The sequence below is a fragment of the Nicotiana tabacum genome, chromosome 5, assembly GCF_000715075.1.
Source record: "Nicotiana tabacum cultivar K326 chromosome 5, ASM71507v2, whole genome shotgun sequence".
Taxonomy (NCBI): Eukaryota; Viridiplantae; Streptophyta; class Magnoliopsida; order Solanales; family Solanaceae; genus Nicotiana; species Nicotiana tabacum.
This window is the reverse complement of record NC_134084.1, coordinates 162,131,268-162,142,303: the sequence shown is the minus strand read 5'-3', so window position 1 is coordinate 162,142,303 and position 11,036 is coordinate 162,131,268. Positions and strand designations below refer to the sequence as shown.

Below are 11,036 nucleotides of genomic sequence, written 5' to 3'. Positions count from 1 at the left end.
TCTGTACGAAGCCATCTATTGATTGGCAAAAGCAACATTTATTATGTGGCTAGATGGTTTTTGTATCTTTGGAACCTAAATCAATTAATCAGTTAACTACGTTTCAGCTACAAACTAGTTGGGCTCAACTCCATACTTCACTGGTGACCATTTGTTTCAATTGCTTACCATGTGCTTTTTTTGTTTTCTTTCTAAATCCTCATAGTAGACTCTCTAGATTGAAGGCTTCTGTCAACTAGCTATAGTTGAGCTTCTGTTAGCTTTTCTCTCATTTTCCCTTTGTTACATTGGTCCCAAGAGAGATTTATAAGGGCATTCTTCAAAAGGATGCAAAATTTGTCTTTTCTTGTTGCTTATGTTGTGTTTAACTAGTTTCAATGTTTGATATGGAAATGGAAAATGGAAATAACTAACTGAACAGTTTGTTAAGCTGAAGAAAGTCATCTGGTGAAACATTGTTACTGTGTCTGGAAGGAAGTGAATAAGAGAAGTATTATATAAGCTTTCGGCAATGTGGTAAACTAATGAATTAGGAAAGATGAAGATAATATTATTAGGTATCAATGGCTAATTTTTTAAGTTGTGAATTCCCAGTTTGGAATTCTATTAAAGTTTCTTTTGCATTTTTTTTCAAGAGAGCAATAGGACTTATGCTATAACATAAACACCATCAAAAGATTTGCATGATCTTCCTTTTCTGCTTCAGCTACCCTCTTCAACTTGGCTCTGATGTGTCGCGCATTTGTACGCTCGATACGCAGTTTGCCATAGGCATTGAATGATTTCATCTCATCTGTGACCTTGACAAGGTCAACAGCTGGCTGCTCCCTAGTAATAGGCATGCATGAACCTTGGACCTGGGTGGCAGTAGCAAGTTCCTATGCACTAGAATCACCAGCCTTGACTTTCTTAGCACGCCTTGGGAAGATGACAAGCTTAGCTTTGTAAGCTTAGATGTTCCTGCGGCGATGATCAACAGCAATGCCAATGGTTGGTGCTAGTTTCTTGGGAATACGAGCTGCTTTCAGTTCTTCAAAAGAAAATTCCCTCCCAGCCCGGACTTTCATGTTGTATTTCAGTGTTGTCCATGAACAATAGGTCGAAGTGATCCCGCAGTTGGCCTAGGGAAGATCTTCACAGCCTTCTGCTATCTGCAGCACGTCTCCTAATTTTCCTAGTTGGCTGGTTGAACCAAGTCCTTACATAGTTTTGTCAATGCTTCTTGAAGTGCCCATTGGGTATAACATTGTTGTGCTTCATCTCTTACCTGGTTAGCTACTGCTTTTGGAGGCTTTGGGAGTACAAAGTCTTTTGTATTCTTACACGGATTTAAAGACAACCACTTATTTGTTGTCATCTCTAACTTGTTTTTGAAAAACTTTGTGCTTTAAGATTTTTACTGGATATAAGATTGTTTCATCCTAGCGAAAAGAACTGAAGACTTAGAGATCGACATTCTAGTACATTTGAAAACTTTGTGCTTTATGCATTATTTATGGACCATATCTATTCTTATAATGATAAACTAACTCTTGAAGGATAATGACTTTATTTATCCTCTTTTGTAGGTGGAGCAATTGAAGAAAGGGAAGATGGAGATTGTGAAGATCTAGACCTTACTTAAGAACTTTGAATTGTTGTCCATGTTCTAGGAATCTTTTGTTATTAACATTTGAACTAACTCCTGAAGTGTTGATGTAAAACTTATGTGATTGGGTTAAAATATTTGGTTTTATGGAATATGTGTTGATGTAAAACTTATGTGATTGGGTTAAAATATTTTGATTTTATGGAGATAATATAGATTATGAAGTGTTTTATATTTTTATTTATATAAATTTCAGGTTATTACAAATTTTATATATCTAAATATTCATTTACAGCCAGGGCGTAATAGTCTAATAGAACCGTTCCAATAGATCTTGCAAACCGTTCCAATAGGTATGGCAAATTGCTCCAAAATAGTCTACAAGAACCGCTCCAATAGGTATTCAAAACCGTTCCATTAGGTCTTATAAATCGTTCCAAAATGTGCAACAAAATGACAAAATAGGTAGTTAAAACCATTGCAAAAGAAATAAAACCGTTACAGTAGCGTAATGAAACCGTTAGAATATTTGTAAATAAACGTTGCAATAGCTTAAATAACAGTTGCAACATATTATATGGTAACGGCTGCCAACCGTTGCTATAAACTATATGGCAACGGTTTGTAACTGTTACAACTGGAAAGAAATACTCGTTGCTCCAGACAGAGGAACAACCGTTGCGATAGATATACCTTAAGCAACGGTTTGTGTACCCGTTGCAAGAACCATTACTCTATCTACTGGCACGGCAGCGTATGTAACGGTTTCTAAACCGTTCCATTAACTATATGGCAACGGTTTACCTCTCTATTGCAACGGTTTTACGGCTGTGCAATAGGCTCATCTTCCAGTATTGTGGATAGCTTCCGTAGTGGAGCGGTCCGGCATGAACCCAAACTGATTGTCGGATATAGACGTCTTCTTCCTCAACCTCACCTCCACCACCCTTTCCCAGACTTTCATGGTATGGCTAAGTAACTTGATACCCCTATAATTGTTACAACACTGGATATCACCTTTATTTTTGTACAACGGAACCACTGTACTCGACCTCCATTCATCCGGCATCCTCTTCGTCCTAAAAATTACATTGAACAACCCAAACAGCCATTCCAATCCTGCTCTACCCACAGACTTCCAAAACTCAATCGGAATTTCATCTAGCTCGGTCGCTCTACCCCTACTCATCTTGCGCAAAGCCCTCACGACCTCCTCCACTTTAATGCGCTTGCAATTCCTAGAATCTCAGAAACCCTCCGAATGCCCCAAGTCCCCTAGCGCTATATCCCAATCCCCCTCCTCATTTAGAAGACCATAAAAGTATGTCTGCCATCTCTGGTTAATCTGGGACTCTCCCATTAATACTCTATCATCCTCGTCTTTGATGCACCTTACTTGGTCCAGATCTCGGGCCTTCCTCTCCCTCTCTTTAGCCAGCCGAAACTTCTTGTCCCCACCTTTCTCCCCTAATTCCTCGTATAGACGGCTAAACGCTGCATTTTTAGCCTCCGTGACCGCCAGTTTTGCCTCCTTCCTAGCCACTTTGTACCTCTCTTTATTCGCTCTCCTCTCCTCCTCGTTTGTGCTCCCTGCCAACTTCGCGTATGCTACCTTCTTCACCTCCACCTTACCTTGGGCTATGTCATTCCACCACCAGTCTCCCTGGTGCCTGCCAGAAAAACCCTTCGATACACCTAGCACCTCTCTTGCCGCCTCCCTCACATAGTTCGCTGTCGTTGACCACATAGTGCTCGCGTCTCCACTACTCTTCCAAGCTCCCATAGCGGCTAACCTCCCCTCCAACTCTTGGGCTTTATCCTTGGTTAAAGCTCCCCATCTAATCCTCGGTCGGCCATGAGCATACCTCTTCTTCCTCTTCATCATAATGCCGATGTCCATCACTAAGAGCCTATGCTGAGTCGCGAAGGTCTCTCCCGGTATAACTTTGCAATCCTTGCACAATCCTCTATCACATCTTCTGAGGAGAAGGTAATCGATCTGAGTCTTCACCGCCGAACTTCGAAAAGTAACCAAGGTTTCATAAATTAGAATGTTAATAATAATTCGATGGAATAACTCAAGGTTTTAAAGTAGTGACATGGACACAACGCTTGATATGTGAATAAGATGTCACAAAATTAAAATCCCGTAGCAAACGAAATTTGATACTCCTATTTAAGTTGAAAAGGAATAAATCAAACCTGTTCATCGACTAAAATCAGACCAAATCTTAGGGGGAACTATTGCAATAAAAAAAATGGATAGGTCAATATTGAATTTTAGAATAAAAATAAAATTAAAACTCCCGGGCTAAGGAAGCAAAATGCCTTTAATGTTTTTGGCAAGTGTAGTTAATGGGAAAATAGCAAGACCGACGGATCAGTTTTAGTATTAGTTTACCAAAACTATCCCTCGTTCGCCTTTTTCCAGTATTTACATCAGTGTGGTATTTCTGTTATTATCAGAAAAGAAAAGCTTATTTTTGAAAGCATGGGCTCACGTGAACCTATATCCTACAAACTAAACACGCCCCTGCCCTCACCATGTGGACGACAACTCCCCAAAATTGTTTTGATTTAATCTATGTGGATTTAAATTTAATAAATACTTATTCACGTCGGGTGTTTATTAACTCACTATGATTAATTAATTTAATTAGATGAGAATACATGTAATTTACCATGGTTAAATGATTGAAGTTCATATGCAAGACACATGTCATATATCTATTGGTTTTATGTAAATATCCGGTGCGGGTAAGATTAACTAGGTTCAAAATAATGTTAGACTTTACATGTACAGAATTTTCATAAATTAGGAGGTTAATTATAATTTGGTAGGATAGCTAGAGGTTTTAAATTAGTGACAAGAACACAACACGTGATACGTAAATAAATATGTCCCGGAATTAAAATCCCGTGGCAAATGAAATTTGATATTTAAGTTGAACAGGAATAAAAGTGAACTGAAATCAGACCAAATCTTAGGCGGGGGGCTTTTTGCAATAAAAAAAAAATGGGTAGGTCAATATTGAATTTTAGAATAAAAATAAAATTAAAACTTCAGGGCTAAGGAAGCAAAATGTCTTTAATGTTTTGGTAAGTGTAGTTAATGGGCAGATAGAAAGACCGACGGATCAGTTTTAGCATTAGCTTTCCAAAATTACCACTCATCCACCTTTTTCCAGTATTTGCATCAGTATGGTATTTCTGTAATTACTGCAAAAGAAAGACCTATTTTTGGAACTTACTATCAGCATTTCCTCTTCAAAAGTCTGATCAAGTACAGTCTCTGTTCCTTTTTCCCACTGAAACAAGAACTTGATAGAACTCAAGCTGAGGACATTGCTACAATTAGAAGCGAAGGAAAAAGAAGATTTTCCTAAATGGATTTTCTAAGTTTTACGCTTCAGTTGATCGATTTCCTGGCTTGGTAAATTCAATTTCTTTCTCCATTCTTGTTTTTGTTTGGTAAAAAATGGAGCTTGGGCATGAAAATTAATCTTGAGAAGTATAGTAGTAGTAGTAAAAAAGAAGAAATTGAAAGCAATTGTAGCTTTGTAGCTAGCAGATTAGTGTTGATTTCTTTTTACCATTATACATATATACTTGCATGATTCTACTTATTCAAGTACGTATTTTGCATGTATGTGATTGTGTATTTATATTTTCTTTTGCTTTTTTTGCTGTACCAAATTTGCAGGCCGGTAGTTGCTCTGGGCTATCCTATGTAAGTTTGGGGAACTCCCCATTACTCCATACTAATCACTTCCTTCATCCTTTACAAGTCTATTTTACAAATCCATAGCAGAGGCGGATCCGGGATTTAAACCCTCTTTTAAATTTTTTAGCATTGAATCCATTATATTTTTAAAGTTATGGGTTCATGTCTACTATTTTTGCAATTTTAATGAATTTTTACTATAAATTTTTAACCTGTCCGAGTATACCCTACATCCGCCCCTGGTCCATAGACATATATAGTATGTGATCTTACAATTCCATATCCTGATGGAAGTCCTTTTCTTTACAAAAATAACACAACTTCTTCTATTTTCCCAGTGAATCTCTTTTGTTACTGTAAGCATTTTCCTTATACAACATTTTCTCATAGAAAATAAGTTTTATATGAAACATTTCTCCATTCCAAATGCAGTGGCTAGCCAAGAGGTTGAACAATGCATGGGTCTTAAAAATGGAAAAATGTGACATCTAAGATTTTATCCTGTGTTGAGGCCGGGATTCAATAATTTATATACATACATGTAAATATCAAAAGTTTTGTTTTTATCCTTTTAGCATAGTGTAATATTGAGTCGAAGGGGGATTTAACTTAGCCTCCTTCACTAAAGGTAGCTAAGGCCGGCCCCAATTGCACCCTAAGCAGAACAAAGTTTCAAGTGTTGAATGCTTTATAATTCCAGCCACTACAAGAAATATGAGCTACGACGACATTTTATAAATGTCGTATTAAGTCACATATAGTCACTTACCGACATTTATTTTACACTTAGTTCAAATGTCGTAAATTTCAATGTCGGGAATTTTCCGACATTTATACTAATGTCGGTAAAAGATTTACGACATTTGTTTATGACTTTTATGAAAATGTCACATTATAGCTTTGGTTACTTGTGTAGTATATTTCCTTGTTACTGGTAACATTTAGCAATTCGTTTGTGGAACTGCAGATGTGCTTCAATCCGAGCAATTGAGACTTGCTCCAAGTATCACATGAGGAAGCTAGTCACATATTGGACCATCTTTTCTTTTATTTCTCTGTTCGAGCATGTATTTGAGAAACTTATTGAATGGTAATCTGCTGTACTCTTAGCTGGCTATATTAAAAGGGGCAGAACTTAAATTTGTAAACTTTATTTTACATGTATTCCTTTCATTATCCTTTTTAAATCATATGGAAATGGCGACTCTTTGAATTTTTGACACTTAATTTAGGCTAACGTCTTGCAAGATCATTTGGCAAATTTTCTGTCTTGAAAAGAAATAAGGGGAAACTCAAAATCGTTTATGGTTAACTTATGAAACTACTCCTGTTACATATACTGATATCTTTTCATTTACTTTGGCAGGATTCCTTTGTGGCCTTATATAAAATTAATTGCCATATGTTGGTTGGTAATACCTGAGTTTAACGGCGCATGTTATTTTTATCAAAATCTTGTTCATCCATGTTTTCCATTGAAACTGCACGATGTTATTGCTCAGTTTTATGGTTGTTGTTATGTTTGCCAACGCTTTGCATATCTGTGCTCGTTTGTCAACCTTCAAACTTTCACTGACTGGTTTAACAAGCCAATGGAGGATCCGTCTCTCCAGAATGAAACATTTTGGGATGTGGCAGAGATGTATCTTGAGGAAAATGGATCTGATCCGCTGGTGAAACTTATTGCAAGCAAGGTATGTCAGATGTTACTTTAGCAAGGAGTAGCCAGTTCATTACCAAATTGGCCGCACAGTTGTTTTGATGTACTTTAGCATAAATTCAGACTACTAATCCATTTCAGTTGCCAAAAGTTAGATTCCCACCATTACAGAAGCAAATGTATGACTACATATTCGACTGGATTTTGTAGCAACTCGGGCTTGCCTATGGTCTATTGATTATTTTTCAACAAGCATAAACTGTGGACTTATCATGACCTCGTATTTTCAGTCCAAGAATTATACTTCGAATAATCATGCAGCTTCCTGTACTGTATGAAACAGTTTTTAACTTCTTGTGCTGCTGCTTTATTGGTGTTTCAACTCCATAATGATTTGGGAAGTTACCTTTGCAGTGTGTGTGTGTGTATACACACACATGCACTAATTTTTGAGATTTGTTTAGTTCCAGACTAATTCGTGAATGCTTCGTCTGCATAGATGTAGTGTACCTTCCATTCCTTTAAACTATTATAAGTACATGAGCGATAGATTATTGTAATAACATTATGCAGCTATCAATTTTCTCAAATAAAGCATCAAAGAGTCTGAATTTTCCTTTTGTTAACAAAAGAACTAGTTACATTCCTATTCTTCTCTAGTGAAAATGTTTTTTCTGTTCACATGCTTTCGTTCCTTAAAATCCCATAAATAACAATCATAGTGCCGCCCCTACTCAGACAGCGTGTGAAGGGAGTGGTCCTGTTTGGGAAGATATCAAAGTGATGATCGCAAAACATGAAGTAGCTGTGCCCAAACAGGTTATATTTTTTAACCCCTTGAATTTCCTTAGTTACTTTTTTTTTTTTTTTGGGGGGGGGGGGGGGGGAATATTAAGCGTTCACGGGTATTGCTGACAAGAGAGCTTGATCTGAAGCTTACTATCTCTGAAGGCAAACTATTAGGCTCATTAATCAACCTAAATGTGCAATATGGCAATTGATAATGCACACGGAGATCTAGTGCATTAAGATAAAGAAGAAACTTCTTATATGCTGAAACAGTTGCCCCTGAAAGTTTTAACTGGTGCACTTTGTTAAATTAATCATTTTTGAAGATTGCATTAGATTCCAGTAAATATTTGAAGACATCAAAAAATGGGAGAGTTTCCCAACTTGTTTGAGACAGAGGCGAAGTAGTAGTAGTTGTTGATACCAGGGGAGAGATGTAATGCTCATAATTTTTTATTTTTTTACATCAATACCACCTTTATTCTAGCCTAATATTTGTTATTCTATAATCAAGCAAAAGCAATATGTATGCTGGTGATTAAGACGCCTGTGGAACTGCAGGTTGAAAGTGTGAAGGAAAATCAAATTCAGCTTGAGAAGAAAACGGTAGGAATGCGGGTCGAGGAAATGATAGTTCCAGCAGATGTTGAAGAGATTAAACTTCCAGAGATTACTTCTGTAAAGCAAGTTCAGACAGAGTGGACTTGTGCAGTATGCCAAGTGACAACCACCTCAGAGCATAACTTGAAATCCCATCTTAACGGAGGGAAACATAAGGCAAAGTGTGAAGAGCTGAAAACTTGCAAGCAAGTGGCCAAAAGTGAAGGAATCTCACCTGTTACAACAAAGTCAAGTCAGCTTAATCAGGCGCAAGTAAAACATGCTGCTGCAGCACAATCAGAGCACAGTACTAATGAAGCAGCTGAGCCCAAACAGGTTATTAATTTTTTAACCCTAGAACTTCCTTGGTCTTTCTAGGGATACTAAGTATTGCTCCGGATGCAATTGTCGAGCAAACAATAGATGAAGATACTCCATCATTCGAAAAAGAATGATACTATTTCCTTGTTAGTCGTTCCAAAAAGAATGGGGCAGCCCGGGGCACGAAGCATCCCGTGTTTATGCAAGGTCCGGGTTTGGGCGTGTGATGTAGGCAACCTACCGTGATACAAGTAGCTGATTCCACAGTTCCAAAAAGAATGATACCTTCTAAATTTGAAAATAATTTCTATTTATGTTTCCCATTTTACCATCAAATTAACATTTGCCACACAAATGTTATAGCATTGTTTAAGACCATAATTTCAAAAGTTTTATAAATGTTATGACATATTTAATACCACAAGCTTTAAAAGTTGTACTTTCCTTCTTAAACCTCGTGCCTAATCAAACCTTAGTTTCTCCTATTACCACCTTTATTCTAGCCTAGCATTTATTTTTCTATGATAAAGCTAAAGTAATCCGTAGCCAGTGATTAAAATATTCCCTGTGGAACTGCAGGTTAAAAGTGTGAAGGAAAAACTAGTTCAGATCAAGGAAACAGCGTTTCCAGCAGATAATACCAAAGAGATTAAACTCCGGGAGACTAATTCTTTAAAGAACGTTCAGAAAGAGTGGACTTGTGCAGTATGTCAAGTGACAACCACCTCTGAGCATGACTTGAAGTGCCATCTTCTAGGAAGGAAACATAGGGAAAAGTGTGAAGAGCTGAAAGCTTGCAAGAAAAAGGCCAAAACTGAAAGAAATCCACCAGACCAGCTTAAGAAGGAGCAAGTAAAGCATGCACACTCCGCACAAATAACGCGCAGTGCTTATGAAAAGCCAAAAGAAAAGGTCCAACTAGGAGCTACTCGACAACATGAAAAGCAGAAGCAAGTGAAGAATGCTGTTGGTGTTACTAATAATTCTAAGCTGTGGTGTCGTTTTTGTAACGTTAGGTGCCCTGGCGAGATTGATATGGCTGCGCATCTTAAAGGAAGGAAGCACTTGGCTAAACTTCAAGAAACAATGGTTTAGTTTAGGGTATGTACTGTTGAAGCATGCAACTTTGTTCTATTATTAATACTAAAGGTTAGTTGCTTAATCACTGGGAAGAAAAAAGAGGAAAATTTTATGTCAAAAGGTGTGATATCATTCTGTTTATAATCAGTTGGTGTGAGCAATTAGAGCTTCTAACATATGTAGCCTTTTGTGATTTGCATATCCCCCGTGTTCCCTTGATGCATTTTCATTTAGAGATACTTGAATTGTATGTTTCCTATTTTGCCCTCATATGTAATTAAAAAGGGACCATTTTCATGATTTTGCAATGATATAAAGAGGTTAAGGTGCAAGTCATTAAAAAAAGGTGCAAGAACTCTCCTAAAGTGAGCAATACGTTCGAGATCCAAATCATTTGATCTTCAGTCTGGAAATAGAAATTGCTTTTGGTAATTCATCATACATTCGAGATCTCTATCAAAATCAGTACATGCATGCTTATAATAACTTGATTAAGAAAGATTACGATCTGACTTGAATCTGGAAGCTTTTACATAATATATGGTGTCATATACGTATTTTAGTTTAAGATGAAATGAGGAATTAATAACGTTGAATATAAGATGAAACGCAGGGGCGGAGCTAGAGTGCCGGGAGCGGGTTCGGTTGAACCCAGTAAATTTGGTTTGAACCCTGTATTTGTCTTAACAAAATCTGTTGAATATATATAAATTATTAATTTAGAACCCAATAACTTAAAATGATTAGAATTTCGAACTCATAAGTTTGAAATCCTAGCTCCGCCTCTGATGAAACGAATGAATATGAAAATTGTAATAGTATAACGTTGTAGAGGTCCTAGTAATCCCTCGTTCTTGATAGCCAGCGGTCGAAACTATTTACTTTTGGTAGCCGCAAATATATATACACTAGTTTTAGAGTATGTGATTGCGTCAATAATAAAAAATTATATTCTTCGCCATATAAATAACTATATATAAAATTAAAGCAATAATTGAGGTAGAATTTAATCAAAAAACGACATAGTAAAATTATGAAATAAATATTAAATATAGTGCCAGAACAAATTGATCCACATTTAAAATAAAATTGGAATTTTAAAAAAAAATAGTTGGAGCTTCCTAAATTTCATTTCGCCTATAGACACTACATTGAGTTTTATAATTCAAATACTCTCATACTATAAGAATTGTCTGATAATTGACAAAAATATATCCTTCTGTTACCCTTGAAAAGTAAAAGAATAAACATTTCTAACTCAAATTTAATCAACT

At 36.7% G+C, this 11,036-nt stretch overlaps 2 protein-coding genes and 1 pseudogene across 5 annotated transcripts; 1 reads left to right on the top strand and 2 right to left on the bottom strand.

Moving 5' to 3' along the window:
• Positions 1-653: 653 nt before the first annotated feature.
• LOC107807461 (large ribosomal subunit protein eL13y-like) lies at positions 654-1,297 on the bottom strand (annotated as a pseudogene).
• Positions 1,298-2,834: 1,537 nt separating this feature from the next.
• On the bottom strand, positions 2,835-3,488 carry LOC142181065 (uncharacterized). Its single transcript, XM_075253191.1, has one exon. It carries the CDS (start codon positions 3,486-3,488, stop codon positions 2,835-2,837), a length of 654 nt encoding a protein of 217 aa, XP_075109292.1.
• A 1,239-nt stretch (positions 3,489-4,727) lies between these two features.
• Positions 4,728-10,059, top strand: LOC107807462 (uncharacterized). Of its 4 annotated transcripts, XM_016631859.2 has the most exons (7): positions 4,728-5,021; positions 5,292-5,318; positions 6,280-6,402; positions 6,679-7,006; positions 7,711-7,791; positions 8,323-8,697; positions 9,262-10,059. In XM_016631859.2, the coding sequence occupies exons 1-7, from the start codon at positions 4,975-4,977 to the stop codon at positions 9,775-9,777; spliced, it is 1,497 nt and encodes a 498-aa protein (XP_016487345.1). In that variant the 5' UTR covers positions 4,728-4,974; the 3' UTR covers positions 9,778-10,059. The 4 variants fall into 4 exon arrangements, with proteins under 4 accessions (XP_016487345.1, XP_016487346.1, XP_016487347.1 ...); XM_016631860.2 differs by lacking the exon at positions 7,711-7,791; XM_016631861.2 differs by lacking the exon at positions 5,292-5,318 and having other exon boundaries at positions 4,887-5,021.
• Positions 10,060-11,036: the final 977 nt, after the last annotated feature.